The 21,823-nt window shown below is 53.0% G+C and overlaps 1 protein-coding gene across 1 annotated transcript in view; it reads left to right on the top strand.

Annotated features, from left to right (window-relative positions):
- LOC138814247 (rho GTPase-activating protein 35) overlaps positions 1-21,823 on the top strand; it is an 81,605-nt gene extending 59,782 nt beyond the window's left edge. The window contains exons 4-7 of the mRNA XM_070003260.1: positions 16,568-16,645; positions 17,850-17,981; positions 20,644-20,749; positions 21,369-21,823. Of these exons, the coding sequence (XP_069859361.1) occupies positions 16,568-16,645; positions 17,850-17,981; positions 20,644-20,749; positions 21,369-21,726 (674 nt within the window). The 3' untranslated portion in view covers positions 21,727-21,823. The remainder of the gene's footprint in view (positions 1-16,567; positions 16,646-17,849; positions 17,982-20,643; positions 20,750-21,368) is intronic.

The following is a 21,823-nucleotide window of genomic DNA, read 5'->3' on the forward strand; positions in this document are numbered from 1 at the left end:
TGGAAATTGTGACAGCATGGAGTCACTGTTCCCTTCAAGGGCTCTGAGCTTCTCTAAGAGATAGATAGGGACACCAGCCAGGCTAACCTGGTTCACAGCCAGAAGTAAGCATATTCCTTTCTGTGTGGCTCTGTGTGTGTGTGTGTGGCTCTGTGTGTGTGTGTGTGTGTGTGTGTGTGTGTGTATTTGTATTTGTATTTGTATTGTGTGTGCACACATCCGACAGTACTAGGACTTAAACTCAGGGCCTCATGCTCTTGCTTAGTTTATTTCACTCAAGGCTGGTGCTCTACCACTTCAGCTACACCTCTACATCTGGCCTTTACTGGTTAATGGGAGATAAGAGTCTCTTAGACTTTCCTGCCCTGGCTGGCTTCAAATATCACTCTTCAGGTCTCAGGCTTCTGCATAGCTAGAAATATAGAAGTAAGCCAGCAGTTTTGGTTTGTGATTGTGTGTGTATATGTGTGTGCACGTGCGCACGTGCTGCTCTGAGACTCAGAGCTTTATGCTCTTAGTTGACTTCTTTGCTTATAGCTGATGGCTCTACTACTTGAGTCAGGTCTCCAGTTCCTTGGCCAGTGTTTATTGAATATTTTCTTTAAGTAGGCCCCTACTAATTCCAGGCATTATGTTAGACTCATTGTGTTGCTCTCAAGTCCAGGGGTAGATGAGGTAGACATGATCACATTAATGCATAATTAATCAGGCAAAGAGCATTACTGTTAGCTTCAGCTTGCAGCCCTTCAGGGACTGATATGTACCTCAAGACACTTTTCCATCATGGCATTCAACATGCTAAGATAAACTCGTCAGGAGTGCCTCCCACCAGGTTCACTCCAGTGTTACCTCAGTAACATGCACGTGTGTCTCTGGCCTCCTAGCTGTGGCTTTGTGGTAGGGTGTCTTTTAGGACTGGGTGAGGATGGAGACACCAGGGCAGCCCAGGCCACTGTGCAGCAGCTGGGAGCTCACCTGGCTAGGTGCTTCCTGTGGTTCTTTTTCTGCTGTTTCCAGTGGGATAGCCCCAGGGCCTCAGCTTCTGGGCCACATAAAACATGACAGATGAACTTTGGCCCATGGTGCCTGGGGTCTCCTCATGACGCCTCACAGCCGGACTCCTAGATAAGATGCTGGGCTCTGCTGGCAGGGTGTGAGTCAGGTAGGGAACACTTCCCTCCCTTGCAACGCTCTCAGTGAATGGCCTGTGCCTGAACATCCAGCTCTGTGGCCTTCCTCCTGATGTGGCTCATTTGTTCACTTAAGTGTGTAGAGTGCCTGCTCGAGCCAGGTTTAAATTTCACCCCTAATTGATGAAGCATCTTTAGGGAATGTGTTCGCCATTAGGCCCAAGGCCTTTGGGAGATGGATCTCCTCACCAGACCCCAGGGCAGAATGTAACTCCTTCGCAGCTTGATGCTGCTTGCAGAGAGCCAGGCGGGCTCTTGAGCCTGCCCACATTTTGGGCCTTTGGATTCCTTCCAGATGCTCTGTACGGGATGAGCCTCAGGTCCAGCCTTGGCCCTGCTGTGATGCATAACTGTTTAGCCTTGCCATTATGTGAGGCTCATGCAGTCACTGAGATGATCTGGTGTGGCACAGACCCTGTCAGGGTAGCGGGGCTGTGGCTTGGATGCCTCTCTAGGCCCTCGTTTATTGCCAGCATAGAGCCCGCAGCCAGAGTATTGCCGAGCCCCCTTATCTCACTGTGGGTAAGGGGAGAAGCTGGGGGCTGAGGAGGCATGGCATTTGACCTCTGATGAGGTCACACTGCCATTGTGTGGGGTACAGCCTGGCTTAGAGGACTCAGTACTCCCACTCTGCCTTTCTTGCAGACCTTCCTCCCTCTGCTCCTCCTCCTCTCTTACCAGAGGCTGGACCCTCATATTGGTGGGCTAGAGCCACACAGGGGGAATGCGGGGTGGTAGGCAGGAGGCTCATTTGTCCCTCTCTCCTGCCACCCCCACTTGGCAGGTTCCCTACCTAGCAAGGGGAAGAGACATGAGTGAGCTCCCCCACTCCTGCCCTCTGCCCTGTCCACCGTGGAGAGAAGGTGGCTGGGAGGAGGGTACTGCTGAAAGCCGAGATGTCTGGCACCTCATGTCCCTGCCCCCAGAAATGGGAGCGTTGAAGGTGTGTTGTTGGAGCCTCTTGGTCATGGAGCAGCCAGGACCGCTGCCAGGCGCTTGCTGTGGTCATCAGCACACAGCAATGCTGCCCAGCGCGGGACCTTGGGCTCACACTGGCAGAGCAGAAGTGGGGCAGGCCGAGGGGGAATTGAGGCAGCCAGCGTCAGAGGGCTGCACAAGACAGAGTGAATCGGCCGGGGTGAGGAAGATCAACTCGTGCTTTTGTGTCCCGCCTGGCTCTCCTAGCCTTGCTGCTTTGAAATATGAGATGATTGCGTATCAGACCGCTGAATCCCATTTTTCAAACAGAGATGCTCTAAGACTTGGTGATTTCACCCCAGTTTGGGTTCATCCACTTTTGGCTGGAATCCCTGGCTGTTTAAATTCAGTGGCCTCCCAACAGTCTAAAGCAAAAGAACTCACAATTTATCTTTGCACGTCATTGCAGTTTGGTTGAAATGAGACCTTGCTGGTATGTAGTCCGAAGCTCCCGATAAGGAATTACAGTCGGTGTTTGTGTTTGGTGGTGTTTTATGTGCTTCAAAAGCCACAACAGAGAGCTCTTTCTTCTGTGGTGGTTGTCCAACGTGGCAGACAGCAAGAGAGGGCTTCTGTAGGGCCACAGCCTCAGGAGTGCTCTGCCTCCTGGCGGCCCCCATTGCAGCACATGCTCCCACGGGGTACCCCGAGCCCACAGTGGGAGCCTCCGCAGGCTGCAGCAGAGCAGTGAGTGTGGAGTTGTCGCATCACAGAGAGCAGATGGGGCATGTGATGGAGGAAGCTGGGGAGTCTGAGCTGCCTGCCCCCTGCTGCTATGGCTACCACTGGCAGGGCAGTGGCAGAATGCAATGAGCAAGCCCAGGATTAGACCAGGGAGAGGCGGTAGCTATCAGCATGGTGAGGACAGTCAGGGTTTCGGAGACAGAGGCCTGCACGTTCCATGAACTGTGTGTTGTTTGTGCCCTCCCGGGATGGGTTTCAGCCCACACTGCTGGCTAGCCCTTGGAGCTTCTCAGAGCTGTGAACAGTGAACAGCACTAGTTCCCACTTCCTGTGTTTGGGACCGGGAAGCGACAGGTGGCATGCAGACCCCTGGGAGAAACCAGCTGCAGGCAGTGGGGGTCAGGCTCTTTGCCTCAGGCTTGGCTCTTTGCCCCAGCCTCCCTGTGATCTGGGGCAGGTGCCTACTGTGTCTCTACTGAAAGGGAAGGGCAAAAGAGCAACAAAATTGTCATCTTAGGTGTTTTTTTTGTTTTTTTTTTTTTGGTCGGTTGTGGGGCTTGAACTCTGGGCCTGGGTGCTGTCCCTCAGTTCTTCAGCTCAAAGCTAGCGTTCTACCACTTGAGCCACGGCGCTACTTCCGTTTTTCTGGTGGTTAATTGGAGATAAAAAGTCTCACAGGGACTTTCCTGCCCGGGCTGGCTTTGAACCATGATCCTTGATCTCAGCCTCCTGAGTAGCTAGGATTACAAGCATGAGCCACCAGTGCTCAGCTGTCATCTATGCTTTTTTTTTGGTGCCAGTATTGGGTTTGAACTCAGAGTCGGTGTTTCTCAAATGCTTGCAAACTGTGAAACCTAAGATGACAAGTAGAGTGCAGTGGGGCACACTTGTAATCCCAGCTACTCAGGAGGAAATGAGTATGAGCCTCAAAAGTCAAAACAAACCAGCAAGCCTGGTGGCATATGCCTGCAATCTCAGCACAAGCAGTGGAGGCAGGAGGGCCTGGAGAGTTCCAGGTCAGCCTAGCCTGTACAACAAGAAATACACACTCTCCCCGCCGCCCCCCCCCCCCCAGTCCCACAAAAGCAGATGTGATTGAGCCAGAGGCATAGCTCCAATGATGAGAACAGCAGCTGTGCATGGAAAAAGCCAAGTGAGAGGCCTTGAGCTGGAAGTAGGTCCCTTCGCACTTGATAGATAGGGCCTTGCTGTTGCTCTATATCTAATCACCTTTGCAGTAGCCTCAGGCTCTAATAATGCTGTAAAGATAGCTCAGCACTTTTAGCCTTGGAGGCAGCAGAGCTGGCTCATTTAGAGCACCTGCTTCACATGTTCCTTCCCCAGCACCAAAACCCCACCAGACAAACAGAAGACATAAAGGTGATTGGCAGCCTTGCTTGCTGTCCAGCTAGGAGGTAGGTTTCTATTTTGTCTAGGTCCTCGCAGACCCCCTTCACTGTGGCTCCCCAGCTTTTTGAGTCAGTGGACATTTCGGCCAGTGGCCCTTAGCATTTAAGGATGACAAGGCTGACAGATCATTTTTCTGCCAAACAAAGACAGAAGGGGTTTGAGTTGTTGTTGTTTTTTTTTAAGTAAAGCTGTCTTTCATGATTCCATGAAATAAAGAATATTTTATTAACTCAGAAGTGGGAGAGGTAATTTCAGAATACAACCAGCCTGTGTTAATATTTTTATGTCAGCATTTGGTACAAAACACAGGACATGCCAGGCACTGGTAGCTCACGACTGTAATCCTAGCTATTTAGGAGGCTGAGATCTGAGGATCAAGGTTCAAAGCCAGCCTGGTCTGGAAAGTCCATGAGATTCTTTTTTTTTTTTTTTTGTCAGTCATGGGGCTTGAACTCTGCGTTTGGGCGATGTCCCTGAGCTCTTCAGCTCAAGGCAAGCACTCTACCGCTTGAGCCACAGCACCTCTTCCGGTTTTCTAGTGGTTTATTGGAGATAAGAGTCTCACAGACTTTGCTGCCTGGGCTGGCTTTGAACCGTGATCCTCAGATCTCAGCCTCCTGTATAGCTAGGATTACAGGCGTGAGCCACTGGCGCCTGGCTCTTATCTCCAATTAACCACCAGAAAACCAGAAGTGGCATTGTGGCTCAAGTGGTAGAACGCTAGCCTTGAGCTGAAGAACTGAGGGACAGTGCCCAGGCCCGGAGTTCAAACCCCATGACTGACAAAAAAGAAAAAAAAACACAGGACATGGTTTGTTTTCTACTCCAGCCTCCTTAAGCTAGCTACTTCAGTATCATTCTGCTATTGCTCGTGTATGAGTCTAGAGAAGGTCTTTTATTCTGCTATTTTTTTTTGGAGGGGGGTCCGGTCGTGGGACCTGAACTCTGGGCCTGGGCGCTGTCCCTCAACTCTTCAGCTCAAGGCTAGCGCTCTACCACTTGAGCCACAGCGCCACTTTGGCTTTTTTTTCTTTTTGCTTATGTGGTGCTGAGGAATCGAACCTAGGGCCTCATGCATGCAAGGCAAGAGCTCTACCACTGAGTCACCTTCCCAGCCCAATTCTGCTATTTTAAAACTAAGTACAGTCCTTTAACATAAATAAATTTGAGAATGTCTCTTCCTTCTGTTTTGCCTGCGGAGGAGAGCTTCTGATGACCACACTGGCTGGACATCTACAGATTTGGGTCACTTAAAGGTAACCTGATCTGCACGGGTATGGCTGCCGGATACACAGGGATGTTCTCAGCCCTCTCCATTAGCCTTAGCTGTTTATGCCTTTCTGTGATTTTATTAGTGTTCACTCAGGTCTCTGCCCCCAGCTGCCATCTTCTGCATGTAGGTAACTGCTGGGAAACTTGACACGCTCAGTGACCTGCACAAAGGAGAAGGGGCCTTCAGCTAGGAGACCCTTGACACTGGTCCCCTGGCTTCTTTAGGTCACACAGGAGAAATTCACAGCTTTCATTCTATACTTTAGAAATATTAGAGAGTTTTGGTTTTTTTTTTTTTGGTCTATCATGGGGCTTGAACTCTGGGTCTGGGTGCTCTCCCTCAGCTCTTCAGCTCAAGGCTAACACTCTACCACTTGAGCCACAGTGCCACTTCCAGTTATTTGGTAGTTCATTGGAGATAAGAGTCTCATGGACTTTCCTGCCCCAGCTGGCTTTGAACCGTGGTCCTCAGATCTCAGCCTTCTAAGTAGCTAAGATTACAGGCGTGAGCCACCAGTGCCCTGGGAGAGTCCTTTTATTTGTTTGTTTATTGGCAGTGATAGAGTTTGAACTCAGCTACAGCCTCCAGCCATTTTTTGCTTTGTTTTTTAAGGTGGGGTCTCATGTTTTTGCTAGGGCCAGCCTCGGACCCAGATTCTCCTACCTATGCCTGTCATGTAGCTGGAGCTACAGGTGATCACCACCATGCCTGGCATACTGACTATGGTAAAGGTCTTGCTAACTTTCTGCCTAGTCTGGCTCTCAACTTTGATCCTCCCTAACTCTGCCTTCCCATTGCTAGAATTACAGGCATGAATTACAGGCTAGAATTAAACCATGTCTGGTCTTCAAAGTGGTTTTTGAGACAACTCCTGATCCTCTTGCCTCAACCTCTCCAGAGTTGAGACTATAGGTATGTACCACCATGCCCAAACCCTGTTTGGAATTCTTCAGTGGCTCTCCATCACTCCAGGTTAGCCTTACCTAACTTAGGTTACAGAGTACAATTTCCAGCAGTTCCGCAACTCGATTGATTGCTCACCTGCTGAGTCTTTCCTTTTGCTTCCATTTCCGAAGTCCTTCCCAGATCCCTCTCTGAGCTCCCATCTGAATCAGAACCCTTACCCCATGGTCTGTTTTGCCCTGTGCCTTGGTCTGTGAGCCCTTACCTTCCTGGACCCTAGCTTGTCTGAGATCTAAGCTCCCTGAGGCGGGGTCTTCACCACTGTCTCCTCCAAATGGAGTGCACCGGGCTCCAGTGAGCGCTTATGAATGATGCCAGAGGACGAGCAGTTGCGTAAAGAGAGGGAGGACCGTGGGTCACTCTGCTGTTTGGCGCATGGTTGGAAATGCCATGTGGAGGGTACAGGGTGGGTTGTCCATGTGGGGCAGCCTGTGAGTCTTCTGCACTGGAGGGGTTGAGGGAAGCTTAGTGTCCCCTTGTAGGACCTGTCAACAAAGCATCTTTCCCAGGAGGGAAGATCTGGAGAGGTCGATGCCTGGTGTTGGACACTAATTGATGATGCACAGCTTTTCCTGCAATTAGCCTACCGAAAGTGCCACCCGAGTATTAAATGGAAATGGCTACTGAGTGCTTGGAAAAAGTAATCGGCAAGTATTTTCAGCTTTGTCATTGTGCTGCCTGGGCAGCCTTCCCACCACTGTTGGTGAGCTCTGGTTTGCCTCATCCAGTTGGGCAAGGTTCTTTTTTTTTTTTTTTGTCGGTCGTGGGGCTTGAACTCTGGGCCTGGGCGCTGTCCCTCAGCTCTTCAGCTCAAGGCTAGCACTCTACCTCTTTGGCCACAGTGCCACTTCCAGTTTTCTGAGTGGTTTATTGGAGATAAGAGTCTCACAGACTTTTCCTACCTGGGCTGGCTTTGAACCGTGATCCTCAGATCTCAGCCTCCTAAGCAGGTAGGATTACAGGTGTGAGCCACCGGCACCTGGCTTGGGCAAGGTTCTTGATTTCCCCCTGGCATGTCACACATGAGTGGCACTCTTGGGAGAGCACTAGCACATCTTTCCTTCTCCAGGTCTCCTCTCCTTGTAGGGCTGTGTGCAGGTTAAGGGATCATGTGTCTAAGCACTGATGCAAAGCTCACCTGCCAGGTCCAAGCTCAGGAGTCCTGCAGTCAGCAACCCTTCAAGGAAAATGGGTGCAAAAGAGAAAACAGGGCCTTGGATTCCAACCCAGAGTCTTTTGCCCTCTTGGTCTCTGGTCACTGGGACAGGTCAGGTAAGACCCTGACGTGTCATGGAGAAGTAGGATCAGGCCAGAGAATCTGGATCCTGCTGCTCAGAGCTTCCCCTCCCCCCTCCTCACCCCACAGCTCCTGACAGTCTTAGTGACCACCGCAGGCAAAGGGCCCAGCTCCACAAGACCGCCTTCACTTGAGACGCCTGCCTTCTGGTTACCAAGCAGACGGCAGCTTGCCCACTGTCAGGCACAGACTCTTTACCAGTCACTAAAGAACTCAGGAAAGCACTTCCCTTCATTTACCATGACCAGTTGACTGTCAAGGATCCAGCTTAGGATAGCCATGTGGAAGGGATGCACCAGGCAAGGGATGGGGGAGGGGGAGATGTGGAGTTTCAATGCCCCCAGAACATGCCACCCTCCCGGCCCTCGAAAGTTCTGCAAGCACTGTGGTTTGGGGGGTTTCTGTTATGTGGGCATGATGGGTTACCTCACTGCATGAGTACCCAAAGATGCTGCAGGCACCAGAAGAGGTACAGATGTGAAGTTCCTGTTGTGCCACACTGCCCATCACCCACTCCCCCCAAAGCTCCGAACTTAAGACCTTACAAGTAGGTCAGACCCAAAGCTTAGAGATGCATCAGGAAGGCCCTGCCCAGGACGGTGGGGGCCTCAGCTCAGTGAGAAGCTGCTGTTTAGTTATTTATTTACTTTTTTTGTGTGTCAGGCTTCTTCTTCACTGAGCACCTTCACCATTTATTAGCTGGTCTCCCACAAGCTGGAAGACAGTATTAATCTCGAAAGTAGTACTAATCTTTTTTACAAGAGGAAGCAGAGCTCCAGGAGACCTTTAGGGCAGAGAAGCTCACAGCGCTTGGGTGAACAGAGCCCACTCTCCAGCAGCCTTCTGTGCTTCATGCTGATGGCTATGAGCGTTATACCTCACCCACGTTCATCATGGCCACTGGGCAGAGCGTGGGGAAAGAGAGCAGGCCAGACTGTCCATGTACTTGGGTTGGTCATTCAGCAGCCAGAAGGCCTGGCTGTGGAGTGTCCCTGAAAGGGCAGCTCCATACAGCTGTGGCTGCAGTCAGTAAGGGGCAGCTCAGACACAGTGTGGTGGTTGCCTTATTTATGTTCCTTTGAATAGTGGTGGTGTGATATTTATCAGGTGCACAGTTTCCATATGGTGTCATTTTTATTTATAGAGTGACTCTGAAGCCGGGTGCCAGTGGCTCATACCTATAATCATAGCTACCCAGGAGGCTGAGATGTAAAGATTGTAGTTCAAAGCCAACCCATGCAGAAAAGTCCCCATGACATTTTATCTCCAATTAACCACTCAAAAAATGGAAGTGGAGCTGTAGCTCAGAGTGGTAGAGTGCTAGCCTTGAGGAAAAGAGCTCAAGGACAGTGCTGGCCCTGTGTTCAAGCTTCACGACTGACAAAAAAATAAAAAAAAGAGTGAATCTGTGCAGCTTAATCTTCCCTTTTCTAATTCTAGGTTTATTGAGAAGTTGCCTATGTGATCCTGATAGCTTTAAAACAAAGCTTCCCCTCCCCCCCCCTTTTTTTGGTCACCTCCCAGGACCCCATTCCTCACTACTCTCCTGTTTTTGTGTTGCTCGTAAGTGAAGCACAAGATTTTTGTATTCCACAAATTCCTCACTGCCACACAGGCCAGCAGCCAGCTCGCTAGCTCTTGGCTGTTCCAGATAAGCAGTTCGTTTAGCCTTGCTCGCGGATTTCCTCAGGACCCAGCGCCCTGCCTGGTCAGAACAGCAGGCCCTGGCACACTGCCTGGAGAGCCCGGCAGCCAGAGAGAAGTCAAGCGTGGCTCACGGAGTCATTTTGCCTCCATCCAAGACAGAAATAGTCTGGGTGGCAGCCCAAGTCCCTGGCAGCTTCGACAGGCCTGCCCCGCCTGGCCATCCCCGAGCTCTGCCCCCTCTGTGGTGGGAGGAAGCAAAATGTCACCAATCACAGCCCAAGTCCCCAAGAAGGAGCACTTTTCATCGTCAGAAGCTTAGAAGTTGAAAAGCTGGCAGGAAGGCCAGGCCCTTTCCCTGCACTCTAGGAAAAAAATACAAACATCAACATGTGGCCTCGGAGCTCCTGTCAGCAGGCTCACGCCTGCCTGTCCCCACCCAGCCTCACCTCCTCAGAGCACTGTCCACTTCCGGCCCTGAGCAAGCAGAGCGCAGACAGAGGCAGTGGCCTGTCCTGTGGCCATGGCCCCGGCCCCAAGGAGCAGCACCTGTTCTCAGCATGGACCCTCCGGGCCCATGGGGGATGGCACAGCCCTGGCTCCCGCCCAGTGTGTGCACCTGCCTATCTGCCCCTCACACTCCACCCCATGTCACCTTACTCTGCCAGGGACCACCTCCTGGAACAAGAGGTACAGGAGGTACAGGTTGGAAGAGTGGACCCGGACTGCCCAAACTTCACTACCAGCCTGCCAAGATGGCTGCTGCACAGTGCGGAGGGTGGTGCCCTACAGAACAGGGTGGCTGGGAGGCCTCGAGGAGGGTGAGTGTGTGCCGACCTGGACCAGAGGATCAGCCCTTCGTGAATGTGGGCAGTGGAGGCAGCGCTGTCTAGCAGGAAGCCTCGTTTACTGTGGGAGTCTTGCTCCTCTGCTAAAGCCTGGAGGTCAACAGGGGGAACAGCCAGCAGGGAGGCCAGAGGCCCAGAGTGCACAGTGGGGAGGAGAAACTGGGCGGGGCCATGTGGCCCGCTGGAGCTCCTGAGGCCACATGTTGACATGGTTGTACTTTTTCTAGAGTGCAGGGAAGTGGGGGTGGTAGCTTTTCAACTTCTAAGCTTCTATGAAAAGTGCTCCTGTGACTAGTGACATTTTGCTTCCTGTCACGGGCCCTGGGAACCTTCTGCCATTATAGAAGCTTGAAGGCATCTATGTGCACCCTCGGGGCCTTTCCACCCCGGCAGCGATGGTGGCGGAGGTGGGGATGCCCTGGCCCAGGGGCTGGCAGCCTTCTGTTTTGTGGGTAGCTAGAAGCCCCTCAGTGTCGCACTGACATCACCCCCATGCCACTGGTCTTGTGTAGGTGTTCTGGCCCAGGGTACTCCACACTCTGGCAGGACTGGTGCCCAGCTGACCTGTTCTACAAAGCACAGTCCACCAACCTGGCTGTGGTCACACGCAGTGCCCATTTCAGGCTGCTCTGCAGTTCTCCTTACAGTGCATGTTCTCCCAAGTCATGACAGCGAGCCCATATCTGGCTCATGCTTAGCTCAGGACAGGGTCCAGAAGCCCTGTCTCAAGAGTTCATGGCAGCTCAACCAGATGCCAGACACCTCACACCTGGTGCAAGGTTTTCCCCCACTTCCCTCCAGATGTCCCCCCTGCCCCCCTCCACCCACCGCACCCCCCAACCCCCATACCCCCCCCCCACGCAGCCGAGATTATGTCATGGTACTGGGAAGTTGTGCTAACACCTAGTCAGAGCATTAGTGGCATTCTATTCTGGCGTTGACAGAATTGAGTCCTGGTTGAGTACCAGGGAAGACAGCTGACAGGCACAGGAGTAGCCCAGCCGTCCTAGCATTCAGGGGAAATGAGAGCCAGAAAGTCCCAGACACAGTCCTTCTGAGGGAGGAAAGACAGAGGGGAGCCCCACTTCCACAGCGAAGCCTGCTTGCTATCTGAGGTGCTAAAGGTGAAGGAAACAGGAAGCTGATGTGGGGGAGCACTCCCAACTCCTAGCCAGCTTGGCTAAAATGGCTAAAAATGCCATTTACCTGACAGAGCCACTGGGCAGTCTGCAGCCGAGTCAGTATTTCTAAGGCAGTGTGCCTTATGCCTATGGTGCCATGCTTCCCAGCTTCTGGGCACATGTGTTCACAATCCCACATTTTTCAGAAGTGCGGCAGGTACCCCAGAAGCCAGAGCTGGGATTGGAACCGAGGGACCCTGGTGCCACAGCTATCTGTAGATGAGCTTGTTGGGGCCAAGCTCTCAGAGCTTCTCTGTGCCTACAGGCAGGCAGGCGCAGGCTGCACTCACAGCCGCTTCCCTCCATCATCAGTTGCTTCCCTCCCATGTCTGGTGGTAGAGACGGGCCTTAGGATCAAAGCCCATGTCTCCTGGTAGCACACATCAGAACTGTGCCCTGTGTGCCTGCTGTTGCTAGATGACTAGGCTGATGGCCGAGACCTCACCAGATACACACTGCCACCCTGAGGGGAGCCTGCTGCGGCTCTGCCCCAAGAAAGGAATGAATGCAGGCCTCCAAATGCTGATTTGAGGGTAACCCTCCTTCCCTCGCACCCTCCATGTCCATTGTGGGGAGGGCCTGTGCTGAACATGGTTGCAGTTATGTTAACCCCGTCTGGGCTGTGCCAGGGCACTGGCATTGCCAGTTCCTTTTTTTTTTTTTTTTTTAAACCTAAGTGCTGAGTTTTTCTATCTAAGTATAGAAAGTGAGAAATAAGCAAGTCCAAGTTTGTCTTGGAGGAAGTACCAGTTCATTGCTAGAAAGGCGGCTCCAGGGGACCTAGGACTGGGGTGAGTGGCAGCAAGGCTGACATGGCCGCCATGGAAGGAAGGAGCAGGAGAAAAGTCCAGAGGAGCGGGAGATTCTTGTCCCCCTTGGTTGCTATACTCCTGTGGGCACTCAACCCTGCTACTGGCAACTCGGGGCAGAAGTAGGCCAACCTGCGAGGCTCAGTGCATGCCTAGGGAGCCCCCGCCTGCTGATGTGAACAGAGTTGTTCTGAGGGGTGTCAAGCCTGAATGCTCTGTGAAGGGTGATGAGCCAGGCGGACACTTGGGATGTGCAGGCTCTGGCCTGCATGCAGAACTCAAGCTCTTTCACCACAGTCACACGTGGCCTTGGTGAAGAGAATAAAGTAGCTGGGTGTCAGTAGCTCACACCTATAATCCTAGCTATTCTGGAGGCTGAGATCTGAGGATCACAGTTTGAAGCCAACCCAGGCAAAAAAGTCCATGAGACACTCATCTCCAATTACCTGAAAACCAGAAGTGGCACTGTGGCTCAAATTGGTAGATCCCTTACCTTGAGCCCAAAAGCTTAGGTAGAGCACCCAGGCCCTGAGTTCAAGCCTCATGACCACCACCACCAACAACCAAAAGAGTAAATTACTCTTTTGTTTCTGTGTCAGTGCATGCGCGCGTGTGAGCATGTATGCAAGCATGCGTGTGTGTACTTGAACGCAGGACTTTTCACTGTCAGCATTTTCACTCACAGTTTGTGCTCTGCCACTTCTGTATCTGCTCTGCCTAATGTATTACCCCTGGTTTTGTTGTCTTGTAGAATTTGGGAACCTTAGAGGGGTCCCACAGTAGTTCCCCAAGAATGTGTTAGAAATGCAGTTTTGGGGGCTCCCCTAGCATCCAGACCCCAGCGCCTCCACCTGACTGATGGAGAACTGGCAATGTAGTTCTCTTCTCTGATGAGAGAAGAAAGAGCATGTGTTGTAGAGTCAGGTTCAATGACGTTTGTATAACTCGCCCTCTGCCATGTGCTCACTGCTTTCCCTGTTGACCTCGGCATTCTCATCTGTTGTGCTGGCTCTCAAGGATCTGTCGGGAGAAGTGGTGTGGAAGTGCGTGCAAGGCACTTCCTACCCAGTGGGCCTCCTACCCAGTGAGCGCTCAGCCACAGGTTTGTTGGCATGACTCTTGTTTGAGCCGTCCTCTCAGACCAGATACAGCATCCCAGCCTCTGTGCGCTGCCTGACAGCTGGGCTAATAGTTATCTTACAAATTGACAGCGAGCGTATTTGTTAGAGCTCTGTTCCCTATAGCTGCTGATAGAGACTGTCTGATACAACGCTGGTTCACATACTTGAAAACACTGACCTTGGCCACTTAGGGCCTTTTCCTCATTCTGTTCCCAAAGATGAGCTTCAAGTAGAAGATGCTTGAAACCGTAGGAGTGTTTCAAAGAAAGCAGGCAGGCCTGGGCCCAGGGTAGGCTTTAGTGGAGTGAACCTTTGGGGTCTCAAGGACAGGGCTGCTGCCTGCAACAGCTTGTAAGGGAAGCCCACTTTGTGAGGGCCCTGCTTTCTGCTGGTGGGGTGTTTCTCTGGCGTGTGGGTGCCTGAGGTCTGCTCCAGGCCCCCATCTCTTTCCCTGACTGGCTGCGGTCCTGGCCAGCTGCCTTGTTCTGTCCAGCATCCGGGTTCTCACCAGGACCAAGTGCATGAAGCTTCCATGGTGCTGTACGCTCTGCTCTCAGTTTCTGTTTGTTTTTCATTGATGTCTAAGTGGTAGTTGGGATCAATTGTACGAGCTAAGCTAATGATACCTTTCCTAAATGATGCCATGGTGTTGGGTACGACAGTGGCAGGATTGCTATTTTAAAATGAGATTTTGTAAAATAAACACCCCCGGTTTACAGGAAATGCTAAGGTGATGATTAATGGTGCTCTAGAGCTGCCCTGGTACTTTCCCAGGCTTCCATTTTGGTGGTGAGCCCTGTCGTGCGTTCTCCACTGCCCACACCTGACCACCCCATGTAGCAGGCTGCGGCCTGCGCCTAGGGCAGGGGCTCAGCAGCCTCTCAAGACTGCGCCTGCTCTCACAGGGGCTCAGGCCTACCAGAAAATGATGCATGCCCAGCCTGGCGGGACTGGGGGAGGGTAGAGGGCCTGGGAGCGGTGACTTAGTCCTGGCCCTTTGTGCCGTCATCTTTCCTTAGGGAGGCTCTCATATTGACAGAAGAGAAGAGCACTTAGAACAGAGTTGTTGTTTCAGACTAGGAGGTGAAAACCTAAAAGCTGCTGACATGCCCAGGGCTTGTCACGACGCGGCGAGCCTGTGTGTCCGCCCCGGTGCCTCGCTTGAGCTACGAGATCAAAAGTTGGAACCTGTCTCTGGGGAAACAGGCCAGGATAAATACTGGTGCAGGGGATGCTAGCGGGTGCTGCGTGAGAGTCCTCGGGGCGGGGGGGGGGGGGGGCCGCAGGGTGCGGCGCAAGGACACTCCATGGTTCTGCTGTAATGTTCTCAATTCACCTTCCAACAGTCTGGGCCCTGGAAGAATGCAGGCTTTGATGTGATCTGGTGGCGGCCTCTCCCAGAGGTGGCTGACATGAGCCTAATGGATGGCAGGCCCCGTTCTCCCATTACGGGCAGCAGAAGGAGCTCGTCTACTTCACTGTTGTGTTGCTGTCTTGGTGGCCACACTAGACTTTCCTTTCTAAGAATGGGAGGATGGGCTCAGCCAGTGCCCACGTCCACACTAAGCCAAATAGCATGTCCTCTGTGGAGTGGGGTCAGTCTTTCCTCTGATACTTCAGATTCCATCATTTAAGCCATAGATTTTGCTGTTGGACTTCATGGGCCTAAGGAGCCTGACAACAGATATATGCTGTCTTTAAAAAAAAAAAAAAAAAAAGTAACAAGGGGTTGGAGGTGTGGCTCAGTTGGTACAGCACTAGCCAGTGAACGAAAGCATCAGGAATGGAGTTCAGAAGTCCCTGTCTGAGACCTTAAAAAAAAAAAAGTAACAAGTATTTGTTACTCTTTCAAGCAGAGTGAGAAAAGCACCCTGTGGGAAAACTAAAGCACTTGAACAGCAAATCCACACAGTAAGAGAGAGACAGGTACTCCCAAGAATCTATGGCTGGGGGCATGGCTCAAGGAGTAGTTACTGTCCAGGCCCAAAGTTCAAATCCTAGTACTGACAAAAGTTCAAATGAAGTCCAACGGTGAAACTGAGAGCTGGCAGAGCACTTCCCTAAGAGTACCTGAGATCCATCTCCAGCACTGCAAAAAAAAATAAAAAATAAAAAATAAGAGGAAATATAATTGAAGAATATTTCTAACAGTGAAAACTTGAGACAACCTGAAGGAGGATAGTGTTGCTTATAGAGATACTGTATGTGTTAGTGTCTTTAAAATCATGTTCTATAATACTCGTTTTGTTTTGTTTTTGACTTGCTGGCCATGACATTCTCCCCCACGGAGCCCAGCCTGGCCCCAGAGCCATTACAGGGTGTGAGGGCATTTGGTATCCAGAATAAGCTTACAGTAACTTTGTAATGAAAATGGAGTATTCAAATAAAGTAAAGAAAATTTCAAGAGAAAACCAAAATGTGGCTTGAAGTTATCTTCAGCTTCCATATTGTGTATCTGTTTTGTTGTTGTTTTTTGGTCCATCATGGGGCTTATACTCAGGGTCTGGGTACAGTCTCTGGGCTCTTTTTTTGGGGGGGGGTCTGGTCGTGGCCTGAACTCTAGACCTGAGCACTGTCCCTCAGCTCTTCAGCTCAAGGCTACCGCTCTACCATTTGAGCCACAGCGCCATTTCTGGCTTTTTCTGTGTATGTGCTACTGCAGAATCGAACCCAGGGCTTCATGCATGGTAGGCAAGCACTCTACCAATAAGCCACATTCCCAGCCCCTAGTGTGTATCTTTTTATGTGTGTGCTGGTACTGGGCTTGAATTCAGGACCTCTTGATCTGGCTTGGCTTTTTGGCTCAAGGCTACCACTCGAACCACAGCTCCACTTCTGGCCTTTTATGGTTAATTGGAGATGAGAGACTCAGGTTTTGCTGCCCAGGCTGACTTCGAACCATGATCCTCAGATCTCAGCCTCCTGATTTGCTAGAATGAACACATATAGCCACCAGCACCAGGTTTGTATTATTTTAATTTTTGTGAAAAAGTAAGTAAAAAATAAAGCACATGGAAGAAGACTAAAGCTGGTGAAAACTCAAGGAGAATGCTAGCCTCGCCCTGCTCCTGTCCCCCAGTGGGCGCCCTCAGGCTCCTGGTGCCCCCGTCCTGGTGTCCAGGCCTGGTGATCTCCAGTTCACAGGACCTGCTCTGTTCTTCCTCCTCAGGACTGAGCACAGAAGGCATCTACCGGGTCAGCGGGAACAAGTCAGAGATGGAGAGTCTGCAGAGACAGTTTGATCAAGGTAAGGCTAGAGCCAGTTGAAGTGATGCCATAGCTAGACTGCCAGGTGGGAGTCCTGCCACCCATCCAGAACCAAAGCAAGAGAGGTGCTGGCTTCGTGACTTAAGAGACCCTGTGTGGCCCCAGGTGGCTGTGCCTCCTGGTCACACTGCCAAAGGAGGGGAGCAGGCCTTGTGAGCCTACCATCCCTGCCAATGCTGTCAGCATGAGCAGCCTCATGGAAGGGGTGTGATCCTCAGCTGGGCAGGGACAGTTAGGAGTTAATGATCTATTTTTCAGGCCCAGGGAATGTTGTCCATCATGGCTACCCTTCCCCCCCACCCCCTATGGACTCCTATGAGAGCCACCCAGGCCATAGGAGAACTGAGCTCAGCTGCCTCCCTCCCCCACCCGCTAGGGCTTCTGCAGGCAGAGGGAGGGAAGCAGGTGGGGGCACAGAGGCCTGAGAGGCGCCACCGGAGCATCTCGCAAGCCTGGTCAGGCTTAGCTAGCCCATGGATGCTTTGGGGATGCACTGTGCGGGCACACATTGCCTTGCTGGCTGTCGGGTGCCTGTGAGAATGCCTCCCTAGGTGACTTGGTCAAGTGCACAGCACCGAGGAGGGTGGGTTCCCACACCAAGACAGCCTGCTCATGGTGTCATCTGTGGGACCTCCTTTCTCATAGTCTATCATTGACCTAAACTGCTTAGGGGCACTCAGGGTCTCAACAGCTGATAGCCCCAAAGTGAACCCCGGTCACAGCCCCTGATCAGCAGTTTCTGCAGAGTCAGGAATGCAGCAGGGCTGAGAGAGAAGTGAGAAGAAGGAGTCAGTGCTACAGCCAGGGGGCCAGAGGGGGGACACGAATGATTTCTCCCACTGTCAGGACAGGGACGGGGACGGGCAGCATGTGGTGGCAGGGCTCATTTCCCGTGAGCCAGTAGGAAGCGCGCCCACCTTTCAGGAAAGCTCCCTTGCTGGTTGGCAGGAAAGAAAGTTCAGAAAGGCCTGCCAAACATCATAGCCATAAGGAATGCTGGTACTGTTGGTGAACCTTGGAACTCTAGTAACAGCATTCAAGGATGCCACCTCCTATAATACCCACCCATACTGAGGCCAACCCTGGGCAGTGCCCAGACCTCGAACTTGGTCCGGCTTCTCCAAGCCTTCTGTTTTCCTGCGGTTTCTGCTCGTTTCCATTGGTGTGGCCTCACTTCATTTCAGACCACAACCTGGACTTGGCAGAGAAAGACTTCACCGTGAACACTGTGGCTGGGGCCATGAAGAGCTTCTTCTCAGAGCTGCCGGACCCCCTGGTGCCGTACAGCATGCAGATTGACCTGGTGGAGGCGCACAGTGAGTACCCGCAGCAGGGACCAGCGGGGTTCCCCCCCGGGGCTCCAGTCCGGAGCAGGCACATGTTCTACTTCTGGGGCTTTCATAAGTGGGCCCCAAACTTGCTAGACTGACACACTGTCATTTGAGACATGCCTCAAGCCCTGAGTTTTGCTGGTTATTATGGGTCTCACAAACTTTTCAGGCTGGCCTTGAGCCACAGTCCTGTTCTTAGCCTCCAGAGTCAGTCTAATTGATTACAGTGTGAGCCACACTCGTAATTCCTCTCTTGCACCTACCTTTTGGAGCTAAGAGATGAGATTTGTCAGGGGCTGCTGCAGGCATGGCTTCTCTGAGCCCACCATCCACAGATGGATGCTGTCTCATAGGAAAGCACTCCGTAGTCCCTACTCCCAGCCCAAGCTTGCTACACACACACACACACACACACACAGCGTACACACACACACACACACACACAGCATACACACACACACACACACACACAGCATACACACACTGCATGTGCAATCTTGTGGGCCTGCGGGAGGCTCCATTCCTCTTGACCTGGCGCCATCTAGAGGCATGTGGAAGCCCAGCACCCGGCGGTGTGCCATTGTTTCTGCAGGACCAGCTGACACAGCACCTTTTTGTTTGGAGAAGGGCAGGAGAGGGGTGCAGCGATAGGGGACCCACTGCCCTTCCTACAGCGCTTCCGCTTCCACGGCGGCTTCCACGCTCAGGAGGTGGCTGCACAGTGCCACTTCAGCAGCCTGGGAAGGGCGGAGGCCGGCAGTTTCCTCTCCCATTGTGTGCTCGCGTGCTGAGACTCCTCGGGCTCTGAGCCCGGCAGAAGGCAGAGCCCAGCAGAAGGCGGAGAAGGAGAGGGGCTCCCCGCTGGGCACCGCAGAGTGAGGGCACTCAGCCCAGCCAGACACAGCCAATGAAAAAGTTGCTGTCAGGGGATGCCTTGCCCTGAGGTAGCCAAGTACCAGGCTGCCTGGGTTTCCATGGCAACATCAACTGGACCAGCTCTTGATACCTGAGAGTGGCTGTGCCTGTGCGTTGAGGCTTGGACCTGGTTTGAAGTGCTATCATGGTCAGGGTCGCTGTCTTATTGTTCTGTTAGTGCCAGATGTTCACAATATTGAGCATGGTTCCAAATGTGCCACAAAGTAGAGCTCCAGAAGCGAGTGGCAGCCGTGCATGGCCTAGGCACAACTGTGTGGTGTGCCCGAGGTCTCCTTCCACCCAGGATTGCTGTCATGGCCCATCCCTCCTGCCCGTCACTCGCCTCATGGCCAGTTTCTCAGCCAGGACCCTTGCACTGAGGTTCAGGGTGATGCAGCGTGTGTGAGAAGTCACCCCTGTGTGAAAGCCCCTGCCTTGTGCACAAAGTCTGGATCCAGCCCCAGTAGCATGGGAGGAAGAGAAGAGGACAGGCAGGTAGCAGCAGAGTTGGCCTGGTGTTGAGGCTGCAGTTGGGACAGCTGTGCCGCTCCCTCCTCACACTTCGCCTGCCGCAGGAAGCTGCGCACGGGTGAATGGTGAATGGTAATCAGAGCAGGCTCCGCAAGGGACCGCCGCAAGGAAGAAAGCCAGGAAACGCCCATCCTTGCTGTTTGTCCGAGAGGAAGGGGAAAGGGCGCCTGCAGACAGCGGCCTGGCCACCCTGTTTCCTGCCTCAGGGAGGAGGCTGAGCCCTGGCTCTTCTGTGAAGGTGCCACCCCCACTAGTGCCTGATGAAAGCAGAGACTGGTGCCCGCTGGGATCCGGAGGGGCACACTCCTGTGGGGGTTGCTCTGTAAAGCCTGCCAGGCGGGCTGGGGAGAAAGCATACCTTCCAGAGCAAGTCCCAGGATCAAGACTAAGGACGCTGCCGCTCACCTTAGCTCCTATGTCCGTCTCTGCACATGCACCAGTGCACCCTTACCTGTCTGCATGACAAGGACACCGACCCAGGGGTCACTCGCCCTGGGCCTTGACCCACATGGCCTCCCTCCTGCTGTCCTTGCTCCAGGCCTTGCTCCCTGTCATGACCCTATAGGCCTGTCAGCTGCTGCAGGAGTGGCGACCAGGAGACCGTGGCCGCCTTCCTGGCACATGGTGGGGATGGAGTGAGCGCCCAGGAGGCTGAGGCGTGTGCATACATGTGTCCATGGGACAGGAGGGCACCTGTGGCTCTCCTTATGGCATGAGTAGGCAGCAGCACTCACCATCTGGTTAGGAAGCCGTCTCAATGCGGCTTGCCTGTCTCCAGGGGCAACCGGAAGAAGGAAAAAATTGTGTTCTTCGTGATGGATTCCTGACTGTGGGGGGGGCTTGGGGGCCAGGCACACCCCTGCCCTCCAACAGGGGGGCCTGGGCACAGAGAAGACCTGGCCACGAAGCCTATGCCATGCTGGGTGTGCAGGCCACAGGTGCAGGAGCCCTCGGGGGCCCACAACAGCATGGAGCCCAGGGGCTGCCAGCTGCCAAACTGCCATGTCTGCTCTCCAGACTCTGCCACAGACCTTTTTTGGGGGGAGGGGGGACGGGAGGGATTAAAGGTTATAATTTGGACAGATACTTACCAAATTATCTTCAGCAATACTGAGGTTTGAACTTGGTTTCCCACTTGATAGGCAAGTAGTCTCCCACTTGAGACACATCTCCAACCCAATCTTTGCTTTTCTCTCTTCAGAAATCAATGACCGGGAACAGAAGTTACATGCCCTCAAGGAGGTACTGAAGAAATTCCCAAAGGAAAACCATGAAGTCTTCAAATATGTCATCTCGCACCTGAACAAGTAGGTTCCAGGGCTTTCTGGCTTGTTACTCCTCCTCTGAAAACTGACAGTGGAGTGAGGCCTCCGTCCTCAGCTCCAGTGGGGCCTGCATGATAGCCATCTTGAGCCAGGGCATGCCAGGGTATGTCTGTAATCCTAGCTACCCAGGAGGCTGAGAGAGAGAGAGAGAGACACACACACACACACACACACACACACACACACACACACACACACACACACACACACACACACACACACACACACACACACACACACACACACACACACACACACACACACACACGTAATCCTAGCTACCCAGGAGGCACACGCACGCATGCACGCGCTATATCCAGAAATCTGCCTGGAAGCAGAAGTCCTCAGAGCCTCTCCTGTACCCCCTTTCCCCAGAGGGTGAGCAGGAGACAGGGAAAGCTTTAGCTGAGAGACCACATTACTGGTACCAGGAAGACAGGTCACCAGCTCCACATGTGGTCACCTGCAGTTGGTTTGGTGGCACGGTAGCCAGTCTAGCGAGTCCCTAAGATGGTCCCATCATCCCTAAGGGTTTGTAGAGTTGAAGGGGGGGAGGGGTTCCTGCAGGGTGGGGCTTTGACGTGCTGTGGTGTCGCTGCAGGGTCAGCCACAACAACAAGGTGAACCTCATGACCAGTGAGAACCTGTCCATCTGCTTCTGGCCCACCTTGATGAGGCCCGACTTCAGCACCATGGACGCACTCACAGCCACGCGCACCTACCAGACAATCATCGAACTCTTCATCCAGCAGTGCCCCTTCTTCTTCTACAATCGGCCCATCAGCGAGCCCCCGGGCGCCGTGCCCAGCTCCCCCTCAGCCATGGCTGCCACGGTCCCCTTCCTCACCTCCACCCCGGTCCCCAGTCAGCCTTCCCCTCCCCAGTCGCCTCCACCCACCCCCCAGTCCCCTCTGCAGCCGCTGCTCCCCTCCCAGCTTCAGGCCGAGCACACGCTGTGAGCCGCCGTGCCGGGTCGCAGGAGAGTCCGTCTTGGTGTTGGCATTGGGCCTTGAGCAAAAGCAGGTGCCCTGGGGCAGGCACAGCGAGGGTCCCACC

The sequence above is a fragment of the Dipodomys merriami genome, unplaced genomic scaffold (assembly GCF_024711535.1).
Source record: "Dipodomys merriami isolate MVZ:Mamm:240054 unplaced genomic scaffold, mDipMer1.0.p SCAF_106, whole genome shotgun sequence".
Lineage (NCBI taxonomy): Eukaryota > Metazoa > Chordata > Mammalia > Rodentia > Heteromyidae > Dipodomys > Dipodomys merriami.